The following is a 19,608-nucleotide window of genomic DNA, read 5'->3' on the forward strand; positions in this document are numbered from 1 at the left end:
TTTCCGAGTGGCTTTCGGTTGCAATGATCCCTTCTTTTCTTATATATGTCTTAAAGAATTGTGTTATTCTCTACCCATAAAAGGAAATTTCCTTGGGGGTTATTTTGACTGATCTTGAAAAAAAAAGTTCATTTATACATAAATCGGCAAAGCGACAAGTGGATATATTGGGAACAAAGTGTAGCAACCAGGGTTTACCAACCCCAAAACCGGCGGTCCAAAACCAGCGGTCGGCAGTTTTCATCCGGTAAAATCTGGTCAAATTTCATAAAAAGATTAATTTCAGTTTGATCTTTTCTCAATTTGATTGAAGAACCGAGTGGGTTGTATTATTAAGCCAGTCTGGGAAATCGATTTTGCGAAGATGGAACTGGTTTTTGTCGGTTTTGTAAACCCTGGTAACGACTAATAACACCATGTTCGGCTTATAATCATCCCTTAATTCCCCACCACTTAATATGAGCCCTCAAAAAACATTCTGGGGCACTTAGAACAAACTTTGGACATTCACTTATGACAAGAACACTTATCATTAGGTTTTTCTTTTTTCTTCCACTGACTGAAGCTAAGAACAAAATCTAAGCACACATGGACAAGCAGCGACCAAAGTTCTGCACGTTGTGACAGGGCTTCACTTTGTTATACTCTATGCTTTTAACCAGAGCATGCTACAATCGCAGTGTGCTTTCTTGTTCGATCGTTAATTTCCTGATGCAGATTTGCAGAGTTCTTGCTGGTCTCACCGTCTCGTTTCTGGCTTCTTTTCACCATTCCCTGTTCATCTTCATCTTCAGGAATCAGGACAGACAGCTAACTACAAAAACTTCTGCAGTGCTTGAAGTTGATGCTTTTTAGCTCTACCAGATTGTTTTTCAGGTAATCATAGATACATGAACTAAATTAAGTAAGCGTCAGCTGATCAGCTTATGGCCTCGTGGAGAAGGCCCTGTTTCTTTCAGCTTGGGATTATTATAATCTAAATTATTAAATCAGATTAATATAAGCTAGATTGTTATAATCTATAGTAGAATAAGCGGTTAGTTGTTTCTTTCCTAGATTATTAGAGCATAGATTATTGGGTTTGTAAGTCTAAAGAGGGAGTGGGGTGGCATGGTGGGTAATTTTTCATCCAATAATCTGGAAAAAGCTCACCTAAATGAGCTTATCAGATTTAATAAGCTGGGCTCTAAATTATAATAAGCTACTTCAATAAGTTGTCTGTTTCTTTCAGCTTTACCAGATTATTTTTCAGGTAATCATAGATACATAAACTAAATTAAGTAAGCGCCAGCTGATCAGCTTATGGCCTCGTGGAGAAGGCCCTGTTTCTTTCAGCTTGGGATTATTATAATCTAAATTATTAAATCAGATTAATATAAGCTAGATTGTTATAATCTATAGTAGAATAAGCGGTTAGTTGTTTCTTTCCTAGATTATTAGAGCATAGATTATTGGGTTTGTAAGTCTAAAGAGGGAGTGGGGTGGCATGGTGGGTAATTTTTCATCCAATAATCTGGAAAAAGCTCACCTAAATGAGCTTATCAGATTTAATAAGCTGGGCTCTAAATTATAATAAGCTACTTCAATAAGTTGTCTGTTTCTTTCAGCTTTACCAGATTATTTTTCAGGTAATCATAGATACATAAACTAAATTAAGTAAGCGTCAGCTGATCAGCTTATGGCCTCGTGGAGAAGTAGAGAAGATTTAGCTGAGTAACAGAGCAAGATACTGGAGTGATACCAGATTCAGAACCGAAACTCTACACCACTAAAAAGTAAAGGATTTTTTTTTAAAAAAAGAAGGAACAACTAAGTGCCAAAGTGATGATGGTTAACTCAAGTACTCCCTCCATACTTACAAAGGAAGTTGTTTAAGACAGCGACACGGTCTCCAAAACATAACTTTGACTTCTTATTTCTATAAAAATATTTATTGAAAAGTGATATATATATACTTTTATGAAAATATTTTTCAAGACAAATCTATACATATAATTTTTACATTTTTAAACTTAATAACTTGAGAGTTATTCATGATTTATATTTCTAAAGTTTGACTTAAACATTGTCCTAAACGGAGGAAGTAGCAGCAAACTGTCAGTTCAAAGCACAAGTAGCAACAGTATTGAAGCTCTGGAATTCAAAGTTTGTTGCTAGCTGCGAGCTGTAACTTTCGACCAGATCACTGTTGCCAAGCCATGCATGGACCCACATATCTATTATACATTAATTTTGACAATTTGATTCTTTGCAAAAACTAATTTTATAAATGAACCGCTGCCAAAACTTATTTCAAAAGTGACATTTTTTTCAACGCCAAATCGTGTGGCGCTGAACGTAGACACCTCAGCGCCACGTCACCTGGCACTGAATGCCGTGCCACCATGGATGAAAGGCTGAGTCAACGTGACAACGTATATTCAGCGCCACGCTATTTAGCGTTGAGGTGTCTAAGTTTAGCGCCATACAATTTAACGCTGAACAAAAGGGTCATTTTTGAAATAAGTTTTAGCGGCGGTTCATTTGTAAAATTAGTTTTTACAAAGGGTCAAATTGTCAAAATTAATGTCTATTATAACGATTGCAGGGTGCTGATCCTAGCATGTTATTGGGCCACGTGGCTTCCTATAAATGAAGCTTCACCTCTCTGTAAATCTGCCACATGTCTCCTTGCTCTCCTCCTGCTATACCTCCCGCATCGTTTCATCGAGAACCTACGCGCAAATGCTGATTAGCACCCGTTATCCTCACGGTTGTGGAGTTTTTATGAGGTCGGGTTCACTTTTAGGAAACTGTGAGATTAGCTTTTCCACGGGGTGAGGCCCACGTCTCTTGGACGATGCATGATGCATGATTTAAAATAATGTTAAAAAAACAAATACTCAATGACTCAATTGGTACAACCACGGTGCACATACATTTCCGTACGCCTTTTTCACAGAAGTTAAAAAATGATAATGTGGAAGTGAAATACATTTCCATGCACAATACTCCCTCCATACCTATAAAGAAAGTCGTTTAGGACCATGCTTAAGTCAAACCTTCAAAATATAAATCATTAATAACTCAAGTTGTTGAGTTTGAAAATGTAAAAATTATATGTATAGATTTGTCTTGAAAAATACTTTCATAAAAGTATACATATATCACTTTTTAATAAATATTTTTATAGAAACAAGAAGTTAAAAGTTGTGTTTTGGAGACTGTGTCACTGTCCTAAACGACTTCCTTTATGAGTTTGGATGGAGTATATATTATACTGATACCAAATGAACTCTCAGATAAATTTATATCACCAAAAAAATAATCATTTAAACATATAGTAGTGCATACAAACATTCAGAAATGTAATACAAATATGATCTTCAAGATAAGTACATTCAAATTCCAGAGTATTGCATAGAAATGATTTCTTCAAGAAAATAAATGGTGTACTTCGTTTCAAAATATGCTCTTAATGCATTTTTTGTTTGAGTTTTGAAATTCGTTGTACCACGAGTACTAGTTGCTTGGATTCAAATTTAGATTTAAATTGCAACACTTATGAATTGCTCAAAAGGCAAATATATGTACGACGTTGCCAGAAAACACAGAATACATTTATCTCTACAGCATCATACATAGATGCATTAAGTGTGTTCTATGTACATTTTGCACAAGGAAAAAATGTTGAATGCACAGTAGTATACACGTGCATTCAAAATGTAATGCGTTATTTCTCACAAGAAAGAAATGCTACTACCAAAATTCATTTGAACTGCACCATAGTATACACCTGCATTAAAAATTAGTACATTATTTTCTCATAGAAGAAAAAAAATGCCCTCATAATACATTTGAACTGCACAACATTTATAGACAGATACATTTGAATTGTGTTATTAAAAAAAATAGATTTTACCAATTTTTATAGACATACGGAGGAAGGGCAGAGCCACCGCCTGACTAGCCCAAGTGGCCGCGGAGGCTCACCGACAAAAACTCTATTAAATTTATAAGTTATTGAATGAATTGATGATGAAATTTATATAACAAATACTAGAAGTGAAGTTTGCTCGGGCTCAAAAATATTTCTCGCTCCGCCATTGTGAGGAGAGATAAAATGGGAATACTAGTTTCATTACTTTGGTTCATTGGAATTTGTGCGTATATATTCGACTTCCAACTTATGTCCATGAATTTAATGTCTTGCCGCTTTGAATAAATATATGAAAAAAGGGTAAAGTTTCACAATTTCAGGCATTAAATAGATAAAAAAATAGGTTTACTTATCAGATCATATCATTTACTCCCTACATTCCATATTAATTATTATATAAATTTTTCACCAAGACCAAGAAAAAGTATTAACTTTCCTATATTTCATTTAGTGTGAGTATGTGGTAGGGAAAAATCAATAAACATGCATACTTTGGGCTTGTTTAGATCTCCTGGCAAAAGTTTTCACCCTGTCACATCGAATGTTTGGACACATACATGAAGTGTTAAATATAAACGAAAAAAATAACTAATTACATAGATTGCATGTAAATTGCGAGACGAATCTTTTAAGCCTAATTGCTCCATGATTTGACAATATGGTGCTACAGTAAACATTTGCTAATGACGGATTAATTAGGCTTAATAAATTCGTCTCGCAGTTTACAGCCGCAATCTGTAATTTGTTTTGTTATTAGTCTACGTTTAATACTTAAAATATGTATCCGTATATCCGATGTGACACGCCAAAACTTTACACCCATGGATCTAAACACCCCCTTTAACTCCTGCTGGGCCCCATACATAATAAATTTTCATGCTTAAATGCAATAATATTACAAGTCAAACGAAGGGGCTATGATTAAATGTAATAATATTACATGTCAAATGAAGGAGCTATAGTTACATGATGATCAATTTGTAAATTTTAATTTGTGTTAAGTGATGATCAATATGAAACGGATGGAGTATTTCATACTGGTTGGTCTATTTTCTAGTGTAAATGAATGTATGAGATTTATTCACGTCACCGTAAGTAAAACATCTATTTTATTTTGTACGGTAATTTCTATGTTTTCACTACATGAAGTTGTGGACGGACATAATTCCTTCGTGGAAAGTTTGCTCTTTTAAGAACGCTAGCTAAGTAGTACTAGTTTCTCTTCAAATAGAGGAATTCGGCTCGATTTGAAGATCCAGTCTTGCAATGCCATCGAGTGGTTTTTCCCAAAAGGTGCAAGGAACAGCCACTGCTTCACATTTTGTCAGAAACTGGTCTTGGTTTATGAACTCAAAAGGGTCTTGAGCGACCAAAACCAGCGAGATGCTCATGAAGAAAAGCCACTGCTTTCATCGAAAGAAGTCTGAGCACACAAGTTTTCAGCATTACAGTGTTTTGAACAAACTAGCAGAGCCAATCCCAACCAGAGAAAAAAATTCTTCAGAAACGGGAAGTAGACCTCTGGACTTTATTCAAGATTCGTCCAAATTGACCGACTCATCGCATATTGTAAGTGATTCGGTGATCTAATAACCCCTTAATTAGCATCAAAATCATGAGTTTAATACTCTTACTATGGACATGGAAGTAGTCACTGAACCCCAGTGTAGAAGCTAAGGCCCTGATCGGAAGTGCTGGCTGCAGCAGTTGCAGCCAGTCAGCCCCAATCCAAACCAAAGAGCGGCAGCTGTGAATGGCTTGCAGCAGCCAGCACAACCGATCAAGCCCTAAATGTTATGTTTGGGAAGCTTCTAGATTCTTCCAGAAGCTCCAACTCCCTCCAAACACTATTGCAGCTTCTTCCAGCAACGCTCGAGCTCTCCTATCCAGAATGAACTAAAAGCTAAGAGCTGGGTTTCTTCTTCATATTCTTAGAAGTTGACTACCAACCAACTGTTTCTCAGAATTGCTCCCCAAACAGAATCAAAGGCTTGCAGCGTGGAGCGAAATTCGAAGGTGGAAAAAAAAATCCAGTGTAAAATCCTCTCAGGGCTAATCACTATGAGCGTCATTCGGTTTGTAGGATAGAAGTGTAGGAAAGGATAGAAGTATAGGAAAAATTAAAGGAAAGTTTTCTTTCCTACAAGATGTATAGAAGAAACATAAGAATTTTTGTCATCTACTCAAACCTCCTCGAAAAATTCCTATAGATTGATGTGTGCAAACATTCATATTCCTCTACTTTTCCTATTCATATGGATTCAAATTCCTCCGAACCGAATAATAAGTCATTATTATGCTTGGCGCCTCTGTTTCGCGCAGAAAAAAAAAAAAGGAAAAATCCAATTCGTCGTGGGCCAGTTGAGCCGGGCCCGGCCCGTTAAGGCCTTGCGGTTCGGAAGCCCATCATCTCATCCGGTTCGTTATTTTTATTTTTCTCAGGGAAAAAAAAATCCGAAAGAAGAGAAAAAAAATCCCAGCTCAGTCCGCCATGGACGCGGAGATGGACCTCCTCGCCGACGAAGACGGCGGCGAGGCCGAGAGGCTGGAGGCCGCGGAGGCGCAGGCCGACCTCCTCCGCGACCGCCTCCGCCTCGCCGTCATCAGCATCGCCACCTCCGAAGGTTAGGCCCGCTTTCTTTGGTTCTTGGGAATGAGGGGGGGATTGGGGAGGGAGGATCTTCGCGAATGCTTCAACTGAATGAAACCATGGCGCCGCCGTGCGATTTCTTGCCAGGAAAGAAGGCGGGGATGGAGGTCTCCGACCCCGTCGTCGCCTGCATCGCCGATCTGGCCTACAAGACCGTAGGTACGTATAAATATGAGTAAATATCTCCCAAAACCCTAGACTTTTTCTTGTGTTCGGCGGCTTGTTCGTGCCAACTGTATCCTGTTTCATGATTTGTTTTCACTCTAAATTGTTTTGTATGTGTGTCTGTACTCCATCTTCAATGATCTGCATTCATGTCCATGTGCATAGGTTTGCTCGGATGTCTCCTGTAAACCATTCCAATTCTATCAACTACAGTGCTTAGGCTGTGTTCGTTTGTGTGAGATAGGGTGAGAAAACACCACGTTTTCCGCGCGCACGCTTCCCAAACTACTAAGCGATGCATTTTTTGCAAAAATTTTCTATAGGAAAGTTGCTTTAAAAAATCATATTAATCCATTTTTGAAATTTAAAATAGTTTATACTCAATTAATCATGTGCTAATGGCTCATCTCGTTTTGCGTATCTTCCCAATCTTCTCAATCCCCTATTTCTCAAACTCACCGTGTAGAGAGTTATTGGTTTTTAACATTTTCAGCTTGTTCTCTTTAACAGTAGTATCAGTTTCTTTTGTTCTTGATAGTTGCGACAGTGGAGCTTTGTTAAATAGGAGTAGGTGCTCGTTGCCGAAATGCATGTGCAGAGAAGATGAAATTAGGGTGAAATGGTGAAATTTATGCGTGATTTGCTCTGAATGACTGGAAATCTGGATCTCCATAGCTAAAGACCTTTATTAGGGCATCTTCATCAATAACCAAAAGGGAATTCCATTGCTTCTGTTGTCTTATCATTCACCTGCTTCTGGACATATTCTACATTCTAAACAACTCCTAATTCGATTAACCTAGAATGTATTCATAGTATTTTCTCTTTGAATATGGGGAAGTTAGGTATTAGTTCAATGCATCCGGAGTCAAATGTGGTTTATATAGATCCAGCTATTTGAGATATATTCTGGATATGTGAGATATGAATAAATTGAGGAGGCCCTTTCCTGCTTGGAGATTGTTTCCTGTCACCGTACGGGGGTATATTTTCTGGGCCTAATATACTTGCCAGCATTAACTTTACCGAAAAGACCTAAAAGCTCTGAAACTCAAGGAAATAAAGTGAACTCTTTAAAGAAACTCTGCAATATGTCGATGAATGCGCTATATTCAGTTGAAGCAGAATAAAACAGATTGTCCTGTTGACATCCATGGCTTTTAATCAGGTAGTTCCAAACTGTTGGCAACATACATAACAGGTAACTCAGTTGCAGCAAGTTTCATTAAAGATCAACCCCATCCTGTCCATAAACATCAGAATCACATCTTTTTAGTGACACCACATGAAGATAGAATTATAGAAAGCAATGGTTAACCACCCAATCTTGTACCCCAGGCCTCTTCAGAAAAGTACATTTCTTGCCAGTTGCCAGAAAAGAGTGATTTTGTGATGACAGTAAAGCAGGGGCAGAAGGTTAATGAAGCAGTAGATTCAAAAGTAACATCTCTGAAAATAAAGCACATATAAGCTCTACTGAACTTCTAGATGATATAAATGGTTATGGGTCTTGTTAGATCTTTGATTTTTTTTAATCATGGTAATTCTAATTAACATCTCTTCCGCAATGTGCAGAGCAGCTGGCTAAGGATGTTGAGTTGTTTGCACAGCATGCTGGTCGTAAATCCATCAAGATGGAAGATGTTATACTCACAGGTACATTACGATACCGTGCTCTTCTGATCCCAAAAGAAAACATTTTTATTTTGCTTCGTAAAATACTTGTTTGCATCTTACTTGCTGTGATTGTTGCGACGTAATTCCAGCACATAGAAATGAGCATCTGATGGGCCTCCTGCGGACATTTTCTCAAGAACTGAAGGGTAAGGAGCCTTCCAGCGAGAGGAAGAGAAAGAAATCTTCAAAGAAGGACGACAACGTGATGCAAATCTGATTTAAGTCATGAGATAAATCTTCTTCCCATAGAACAAAGTGGTAGGTTCAAGCAGGAAACTCTGCAAGTAACTCAGGCTACCCACTGATCCTGTATTTCACACATTTAGATGTGGTATGACACAATGTTGTCTGTGGAAAGTGGAGATCCTTCACACCTGTAAATTCACTGAGGCTGTTGTGTCAAGTAGTAAATGGCAAAATTCAGAGTTTGGTTCTTACACGGGATCATGTGCTGTCACACTTTCTGATAATCCTGTGCCTCCTGCTGATGTTTGCTCAACTGAAATGTGCACAGAAAAGAAAGGATAAATAACAAAAAACTTCCGTGTAAGTTTAGAACTAGTCACTAATCAGTTCTGTGACAATTTGTGATGTTTGGTTAACCAGGGAAAAGAAAAAACTGATGGCCTTGAAGCTGTATAAGATGAACCTGTCAAACTTTGATGCGGTAAAACTCTCACTGAAGGGATTCTACAGATATCGTGGTATTATGTCAGAATAAGTTCACTTAAGGTCCCTTGTCACCGAATCTGAAATTCATCTCTGAACCGCAATACCAGATATAACACTTCCCTCAACTCTCAAAACCAGTGCAAATAAGGTCCCAAGGCGGTTTTCCAGGTGATGTCGTCGGCGCTCCGTGATGACTAAGTCGTTCAGGCTATCCGGGCGGGCCGAGCGGTGGTTCTGGGAGAGCGTCCCCTCCCCATCGCCGCCGTTGTTCGCCGATGGCCTCGACCCCATGTTCGTCACCACATACGTCGTGCACCTAGACAGCTGCACCGTCTTCATGCTGGAGGCAGGAGCGGCGTGCGACGAGAGGGGCGGATGCCGCCGGCAGTAGGCCCGTGGGGGTGGGAGTAGAGGAGGCCGTGCCGTCCTTATCTCCGCCGGCGAGAGGAGGGAGGAGAGGGGAGAGAGATAAAGACAGGAGATGGGGAGAGGAAGGGGTTGAGAATGACAGCTGGGCCCACGTGGGCCCCACCATCAATTATTATTATTTTTATCGAATTGCCACATAAGCGCCACGTCAGTTAAAGGCCAAGCCAAATTAGCCAGTAGGTGCCACGTCAGCTAAAACTGCCATCTAAATCACCATAGGACCTATATTGCACTGGTTTGATAATTGAGGGACCCATTGTATCTTGTTTTTTAGTTAAAGGATGAAAATCGGATTCGTTGACAAGTTGAGGGACCTTAGATGAACTTATTCCTATTGTGTCTGAACCTGAACAGATGGCCCATTGTGAAACCAACACATTGGGTCTAAAGGCCAACATGGAGCCCATAAGCAGCCATCAAGCAGGGCCCATAAGCCCATGACACTGCTCACTTTGAGCCCATATCAGGCCCATTTCTATCATATCTTTCTGACTGTCTTCAGAGTTCAGAATTCCTCAAGCTGCAGCAACAAATGGGCGCGCTACCAGGTTCCTACCAGTCAAAATAACCCTTTTTTTTCTCTGCAAACTTCAGAATTAGCATAAGCATGCAGTGTGCCGGTCTTCTCTATCTATATTAATATAAAAGATGGTATCACCACCACCATCCAACTACCATGCGGAACCCATGAACTGAGGTGTTTGTCTTGTCTCTTACTTTGCACATGCCATAGATCCCGTCGAAAGGAAAACATGATAATAGAATATTATGAACATTTTTATCTTTACGGAATGACAATAAAATTAGCATAAATGTATTAGACAATTGGGAAAAAGAACTGTTGCAACTCACGAGTATTATGCTAGAATAATTATAAGGGAAATTCAGACTGATATTTTCCAGGGAGGGTTTCATTTGAGCAAGCGTTCTTGGTAAGTTATACAGAGAACTAATTCCAGCAATGCAAATTTCAGAACAAAGTTTGTTTGAATACTGCACACATTATTGGACAAAAAAAAAATGCAAAGTCAGGTTGACCATTTGAAATTCGCACAATTTTTTTTTGTGAGGAATCTTGTACTAGTACAAATTATTGGGATGCAAACTGCAAAGTCAGGTTGTCCCTTTGAATAGTGTACACATCAATCCCTTTCAAAATAAATCAATTTTTTATATATTAATCTGAATGGAGGTTATGTCTAGACTCGTGTATAAACCTTAATTTATTTTGAAACATAGGGAGTACACATACTGGATAATTCTGAGAGCACCAACATACACGAATTTGTGCCTGTAACGTCTCTCTGCAGCGGCAAACAGCAAACTACTCTACTCAATTCTGGTCAAAGATTCTGAGTCTTTGATCTGCCAACCTCTCCAACCACACACATAAATACTCTATGATTAAATTAGGCTTTGTGTCACTGTTAACAAGATATCTGGTCGTCTGACCCAACTTGCTAATCAGGTTGATTTTGTCTGTTTTTTCAAGTCTTAGCCACAGTCAGATGGAGAGTTGTCATCGTGCCATCAGTTGATTATTTCATTGGTCTCTTCTGTGTTGTTGGAGGAACGTGATGAAAAGAAAAGAAACCCCAAATTAATATTATGTTTGACCAACACGGTCCCCATATTTAAATTTTAGACGATCCATTCGAATTTGATAATGTTTTAAGCGATGTTGTGTAGAAGGCGACGACCGAATCGGGTGTCACGTAATTTTCATCCTAATTAATTTAGATTCATTTGAATCGAACAGATAGACTAATGACAAAGCTCTCATTATTGTTGCCCCTCCCTCCAAAGTTTGTAAAATATGTGTAAATATATGATAGAGTTAGAGTTAAATTCTGTCCTAAGCTCTCTTAAATAGGGAGGCAGACCTGTTGTAACCGCGTGACAACTAGCATAGGTGAGCGGGAATGGCTACCGGTGACATTCGACCGAAGATTGCTGTATAGCTCTAATACCACTTGTTGTAAAACGAGCTCCAAAATTGACAATGGTAGCTAAATGCGGAATAGCTGATTTAAAATCCCGAGCAACAACAGGTCAAATTCGTTGATGGATTCAATGAGTTGTTTGGCAGTACAAGGTATATCTAGGATATGCGGGTTGGCATGATGGGATATAAGGAAATTTGCATCACTGAAGAGGAAGAGCAAACATTATTATGGTAATTTTTTTCAGGTGATTCGAGGCGATGGTGATTTTCTAATATTATCATGGATTCGGTCTAAAGAAGCTGGAAGCGTGGATGTTGAATTTGTTAGCTCGGTTCATAAGACGAAAGGAAGAAAATGTTCTCTTTGTGTCCGGTGAGTTTAATTTATTTATTTGGTGATGACATCAGTTATTTGGCTATGGATTAGGTCAAGTTAAATTTAAAATGGAAGATAAAGGTTAACATGATATTCAATAGTCTGGGATGTACCAGCTAGGAAGGAATCAATTTTGCTTTGTAAGATGTTTGCGATGATAGAAGAGAAGGTAGAGCACTTTGCAGGTGGAGTCGAGAGAAAAAGGTCATGGGGATAGTGGAGACTCTTGATTACGGTGAGCATAGTGAAGGCTTGTCGTGAGCAATAGAAAGAAACTAACGCAAGTCCAGATACACGGTGGTTCTTCAAGGAACAAATCATGTTGCCGTGGCATATTCGTCAAGATGAAGATTGTTAGAATTTATGTTGAACATGTATACAAAGTCGGCTGCAGTTTAGATATTGGAGTTGTAATAGGCGTAGGAGAGAGTTGGAGTTATACTTTGTCTTAAGCACTCTCTTAAATAGAGAGACAAACATATTGTAATCGTATGACGACTTAGCATAAGCGAGAGAAAATGGCTACCGACAACATCCAACTAAAGGTCGTTATAACTATGATACGCTGTAATTATGTTGGATCAGGAGAAGTATTCATAATCAGTGCTTCAAAGATGTAAATTATGACTGAACTCCATTATTAAATATCGTGTCTCGATGTTGTCGTTAGTTTTGTATATGCTATGATGTTCTTCTGCGTTTAGCCACCGATGTAAGTTGTGAAGCTGGTTTTATAACATATACTACTCGTCTACTCCTTTGGATTACTATATACTTGTCACTGTTAACCAGCCTTGACTGTTAACCAGCCTTGATTTAATTATAATCACTATAAACTTTTAAATTATCGAATTTTTGTTGAGCAAAAGTTGTATGGTTATATTTAACATATATATGTACAACCTACTTCAACGATATTCATACTTTGCAAGCACTTACAAACTTATGAAAAATAAGAACAGTCAAAGTGAACATATATAATAGTCTCTGATGACAAATACTCCCTCCGTTTCACAATGCAAGTTATTCTAGTATTTTTCATATTTATATTGATGTTAATGGATCTAGACATATATATCTATCTAGATTCATTAATATTTATATGAATGTGAGAAATGTTAGAATAACTTATATTGTGAAACGGAGGAAGTATTTAGGAACGAGGGAACTAATATAGCACAGGAGATCAAGACGAACTCCGCATCTTGCACCACAAGGAAGGGAATAACAATGCAATTAATCATACAAATCTTTGTTGCTTTCATCGTCACACACATGCTGACATGCCATCGGCCTTGCACTACGACAGATGAGCTGAGAGGTGTTTGATTGGCATATTCATATTGCTAAAGCTGATCATACTTCTATTAGCTACCATGCCTAACATTAAGTGGTCAACAAAATTAAAACCACATGAAGGAGCGAGCTTGTCACGCTTTTGTATGCCAACAGGATGGATCTACAGTGTAAATGCCGTGTCAGTTGACATTGATGACTTTGGTAAAACCTACGGTTAAATTGTTTGTCTATATATTATAACACTACGATCTAAGTATAACTAGGTGAAACCACGCGCATTGCTGCGGAAATTCAGTATGATAACAATAAAAAGAAAACGTGTAAGATAGCTAGATAACATCAGATTAAGTAAATTAATGTGGTTTATGATAATTTAAATTTAAATAGTAAGTAGAATGGTGATTCAAACACAAAAAGTAAGGTGGTATGACTTTATGGAAGAAGAAAAGTAGGGAGATAGTTTGGACCGTAGATTAATCATCTAAAGGCTAAAAAAAATTAATGTGATATGACTTAATTAGAGGGAAAAAAAAGGAGAAAGATAATTTAGACCATAGATTAATCATTTAAGCACTAACTAAGTGAGGATGAACTATATAAGTATATAGGATATCATAAAACATAATAAAGATATACATTGGAACATTATGTGAATTATGTTGGATGATAATTTAATATGTTTGTATTTGAAAAGCTCTTAAATTATAAAAACTATAAAGATATAGCATGTTTGCATGATGTTTAAATGTGATGATTGTTAGTGGATGATGATGTGGCATCTTGTTAGTGAATGATAATGTGACATCTTTGCATATTAAGCTTAAGAAGTTAGTGGGGGATAACTTTATAGTAAGATAGGATTAGCATATTATGATATCGATAGGCACGTTATGACACCAACGAACCAATTTTTTTTATCCGCCACTGTGCAAATAACAAACACCTAACTTGCATAAAACCTGTTTAACTTAAGTTATGACATGGTTAGGTAAATTGCAAAAAGTGAACCACACAATTTCAAGCTTGCTGAATGAAGAGGGCATGCATACACATAGCATGTATGCGAATGACACGTGGGCCACCCTTCGCCATGAAAACCACCCAATCACAGAGCAACACGTACCCCTGCTGATTCCTAGTACCTGCATAGCCTCTAGAGAGAGAGAGAGAGAGAGAGAGAGAGGACAAAAGATGAGAAGGCAAGTCATAAAAAGCAACGACGAGCTCCTGCTATACTTCTCAGCTGCCTCTGCCTTGTGCTGTGTGCTTCGTGCAGCTAAGCACAAGAAGCAAACAAGCAGCTAGCACAAAGTGTGATTGATCTTTTGCAGTTTGCTACGCTACGTAACGTACCGAGTAGATCAAGGAGAAAGAAAGAAAGAAAAGCTTCTTTAATTTGGTCGTGGATCCCAGTAAAGTTCAGTAGATCGAGAGGTCTGGATAAGGATGTCGGAAAAGATAAGAGATGAACTACTCCTATATACAACTACCAAGTGTCACTGGTTAATTGTATAGCTGGCAGTAGATTGCATTGCATTGGCTGCAATCTCCAGGTCAGCCAGAGCATGCATATCTCTCTCAAGATTGAATAGCCAGCAATTAGTCCACGCTCTAATTTGCATATATCACTACTACAAAAGTGATTTTTCTATACGAGACCCTTTGATTCTTGCAAACGGACCATAACTAGTGGCGTCTGTAAAAATCGAGGGTCATTTTTGCATGCGGCCCCTTAAGTGGCCCATATGGAAAAATCGATTTTCCCATACGGACCTCTTTAAGACGGCCGCATGCAAAAATAAGCTCATTTTTGCATGCGGCTCACTTAAGCGCCCGTATGGAAAAATCGATTTTTCCATACAGGCCACTTAAGGAGGTGTATGCAAAAATAAAATTTGAAAAATTTGAAACTAGTGTATCTCACTCTTATGAACTACAAATTAGATGATTCTTTTTTCTAAATGTTTCTAAAATCATGCTCTATCATTGTGTTCTTACTGCTATTATTTTGGCTATTTTTTTCTTGTGACTTTATTTTATCAATTAAAATTTTGAATTTCAAAACTTCAAATAATATTTTGAAGCAGTAATTGATTTCAGCTGAAAAAGTCATCAACAACAAAGTTGTATAACTCATCAAGATATATAACTTCTATTTTGGTCATTTCTTCATCCGACAAAGATATTTGTAAGATTATTCGCAAAATGTATATAAACTATATCTCTTATAGTTTTATAAACTATATAAGAGATATGTACATTTTGTAAACAATCTTATAAATATCTTTGTCGGATGAAAAAATGACCAAAATAAAAGTTATAGATCTTGATTTATACAACTTTGTTATTGATGAATTTTTCAGTTGAAATCAATTAGTATTTGGAAAATGCTGTTTGAAGTTGTTATAATTTGAAATTCAAATTCAAACTGTTCAAACAAAGTCATATAGAAAAATGACCAAAACAAAAGTTATAGATCTTGATAAGTTATACAACTTTTTTGTTCACAACTTTTCCATTTGAAATCATTTATTGCTTCAAAATATTATTTGAATTTCTTATATTTTAAAATTCAAATTTTATATAGCTCAATCAAACTTGGATGGAGAAATGACCAAAAGAAAATCGGTAGATCTCAATGATCTCTACAACTTTGTTTTTGACAACTTTTTCACATGAGTTCATTTAATACCACAAAATTAGATTTAATGTTCATTTTTATCTAAAAAGTCTGATTTGCCTCCTCTCCCTCTCCACCCCTTCAAAATTTCAGCAACCTTATCTCCAACCTTATCTTCTCTCCACCATTATTTCTCCTCAACTCCCCCTCTCTCTCTCTCACACACAGAGCAAGGTCGCGGCGGGCGTCGGCGACACCGAGGAGGCACACGGTGGCGGCGGCCGAGGGCGGCGCGGTGCGAGGCGGGCGGCGGGGGTGACGAATCTAGCACCGTGCGGCGGTAGGCTAGGGTTTGGGATATTTTGGATTTTTATTATTTTTATTTTTTTTGCTGAATTTATTTTCGCATGCGGCCGGTATAAGCAACCGCATGCGGTTGGGCCGGCCGCATGCGAAAAGGGTGATTTTTGCAGACCTTCTCCCCCATGCGGTTGCCCCAACCACATACAAATATGCCTTTTGCCCGTATGCAAATAGCCTTTCTGTACTAGTGTATCCAGAACCAGATGGAGCTAGCACAAGGTAGTAAGGGTGTGTTTAGTTCACGCTAAAATTAAAAGTTTGATTGAAATTGGAACGATGTGACGGAAAAGTTGAAAGTTTGGCCGAGTTTAGGCCCTGTTTAGTTCCAAAGTTTTTTTTCCAAACTTCCAACTTTCCATCACATCAAACCTTTCATACATACACAACTTTTCAATCACATTGTTTCCAATTTCAATCAAATTCCAAACTTTGGGCTGAACTAAAGACAGCCTTAGTTCCAAATTTTTTCTTCAAACTTCCAACTTTTTTTATCACATCAAAACTTTTATACACATATAAACTTCCAACTTTTCCGTCACATCGTTCTAATTTCAACCAAACTTTCAATTCTGGCGTGCACTAAACGCACCCTTTATGTGTGTAAGAAGGTTTCGATGTGATGGAAAAATTAAAAGTTTGAAGAAAAAGTTAGGATCTAAACCAGACCTACCTAAATAGTGGCCATCATTCTGTACATCGCCGTCTACACGTCTAGTTGCATTGTGATCAAGTCAACTAGCCGGTCATATATGATACAAGAGCTTCTACGAAAGCAGTAAGCTAGGTATTATTATAGGCTAATAGCTGTGGATAACCCTTACGGCGGCGTGCAAAGTAAGGTGGTCAGGTCAAGCTTCTCGCCTGGTCAGGTCTCCATGCATGCATGCCTGACATACAAAATACATCATGTGTACTATCCTAGTCATGTCCATGTCGTATTTATACGTATGTGTTCATTTCAGTATATATATCCAAAACTAGCTAGCTAGTTGTGTGTATATATATCGATCAGCTTCCAACAAAGGCCTACATGATGATACGATGCCTCTTCCGGTCATAAATTCAAGTATGTTTTACAACAAGATTTAATCATATACTCCCTCCGTCCCTAAATATTTAACTCCATTGATTTTTTAAAATATGTTTAACCGTTCATCTTATTAAAAAATTTAAGTAATTATTAATTCTTTTCCTATCATTTGATTCATTATTAAATATACTTTTATGTATATATAGTTTTACATATTTCACAAAAATTCTTGAATAAGACGAACAGTCAAACATGTTTAAAAAAGTCAACGGCGTCAAATATTTAGGGAACGAGGGAGTACACTTTTGATATTTTGATCCGGCATTAACTTCTTAAATGCTTGCGCATATATTTTCTTTAAAAGTGTTATCATAGCATCGTAAATTTAATATATAGAATTTTTAACTTATATCAAATATATAATGTTGATGGTTAAACTTTTAAAAGTTTAACTAATTAAGTCTTGTCTTAAACATCGAATATTTGTGATTAGAGGGAGCACATATTTGGGAGCAAATGTGTCTATTCCAAGTAATGGTTTTACAAAAGAAAATTAGCAAGATAGCTGCCTATGCGATCAAAATGAGAATACAAACTCCACATTAATTGTCTATGTCTATCTATATCTATAGGATAATTTTACCATCCTTGAAAAGATACCTAGAGGTTTCATATTTTTTTAATGTAAAATTTGGTACCTCTAGATACTAAGTACCTTAATGTACTTAAAAAGTTTGGTGTAAAATTTAGATATCTGATAGTATTTTTTAAGGACTATAAAATTCCTCCTATCTATATATAAACTTACACACATGTCCACAGTTGTTCGATGATGTAAACTTGCATGTATCCTAAATAAGCCCTGTGTTTTTTTATCTCTATTAAGCTAAATTAAGCCACACAATACAATTAAATTATCTCTCTGCTAAACTGACAATCAAGTTGGTTGTTCAGTACCTAGCTTGTCGCTTGGGAGACCGATTGATCTGAATATATCGAACAAATTAAGCTACAGTCAGTCAGTCGACAGGTTCTTGTCGTTCCAAGTCATGATCGATCAGTTGCTAGCTTTTGGCGAGTCTGAAAGAAATAAATCCTGGTCTTCTGGTTGTAGTACAAACTTTGACACTGCAAACTCTGATGCGTACAGCTAACTAATGCTATCTATATAGAGAGCTAATTTAGTCTATTTACTCCGATTAATGCTAATATGCCGTGTCAACAAAACAAGAGATACTACCTCCCATTCAAAACAAGCCCGTACTTATATAAAGCTTTCAGGTGCAATAATGTCGATTAGTTCAATATCTTACGAAATTTCAGCGATTCAGAGTAGTTGATGTCTCGCCGGTCAAGATGCTTTTGCGTACATAATATGCTGATCTAGATCAGTTACGTTAGTCAATTTGGCATCAGCTTTGAAAAGAAATTAAACATGTAGTTTCATGACTTGAGTAAGCTAGCATTCATTTATTTATTATTATACTATAGTTATGTAAGGAGAAGCCACAAAATTTAATGTGCAAGTCATTGCAACCACAGAGTCGTCCAAAAACCATCAGATGTTGGTCACAGTAAATAACTTGTGGTACTAATATTGGGTGCTTTTGATTCAAAGGATTAGAATTGACAAACCATGGCAATTGGCAAACAAATACCACTAAGGTGATTTTCATGAACACTCTTTCTAGATATATACGGTTTTGGTTCTGTTGTAGCAGGAGGTATACTCCAATGACCACTTTGCAGGAGATCTAGATATGTGCAAATTGAAATTTGTCATTTCTTTAACTTTTTAGGAATCTGTTGTTTTATTTATCTCTCAGCTCCATTATTGCGAAACATGAGTTTTTTTTACGAACGTGCAAAAGAATTACATGTCAATATATTAGAAGAAGAAAGCAAAGTTTAGTTACACAATGCAAAAGGTTATGAGGACATAGCCAGGGGACAAGGAAAAAAAAACCCAAAAAAGTGCAAACAAAAAGGTTAGCTATTGAGAAGGAAAAAACTTCTATTGCGAGGGAGGGTGAGGTGGGGAAACCTCAATGCCAGCAGTGCTAGCAGCAGATAATCGCAGACGGTCTTTTTGGAGGATGGACTCTAGAACTACTAACCGAAGAGAGAGACGTCGAATACCGTGGAACATGTATAATAATGTACCTTTGATCCAACGGCCAGTTTATCCATTATCTGAAAAATACCGCTAAAAGAGGCCAATACGAACAGGTAACCTGATAATGGTGCTCCATAAATCAACTAGCTTTTGAGTCATAGAAAGTCACTAGAAATAGTGGCGCGCTACGCTGCGCCGGTCGATAATGTCATTGAACAATTAATATATAATTGCTCTATGGTCCAAGAGAACTACAAACTAAACATTGAATTAAGCATAACAGCCACAACACGTCACAGAGGCTTACTAATTACCATCAACCTGTATACAAAACAGAAGGTTGTAAA

The 19,608-nt window shown here is 37.4% G+C and overlaps 1 protein-coding gene across 1 annotated transcript; it reads left to right on the plus strand.

Moving 5' to 3' along the window:
• Window positions 1-6,357: 6,357 nt before the first annotated feature.
• Window positions 6,358-9,008, plus strand: LOC127769862 (protein MHF1 homolog). The gene is made up of 4 exons (XM_052295525.1): window positions 6,358-6,543; window positions 6,657-6,728; window positions 8,310-8,390; window positions 8,501-9,008. Exons 1-4 carry the CDS (start codon window positions 6,411-6,413, stop codon window positions 8,626-8,628), a joined length of 414 nt encoding a protein of 137 aa, XP_052151485.1. The 5' UTR covers window positions 6,358-6,410; the 3' UTR covers window positions 8,629-9,008.
• The last annotated feature ends 10,600 nt before the right edge of the window (window positions 9,009-19,608 follow it).

Source organism: Oryza glaberrima, chromosome 4, assembly GCF_000147395.1.
Source record: "Oryza glaberrima chromosome 4, OglaRS2, whole genome shotgun sequence".
NCBI lineage: Eukaryota > Viridiplantae > Streptophyta > Magnoliopsida > Poales > Poaceae > Oryza > Oryza glaberrima.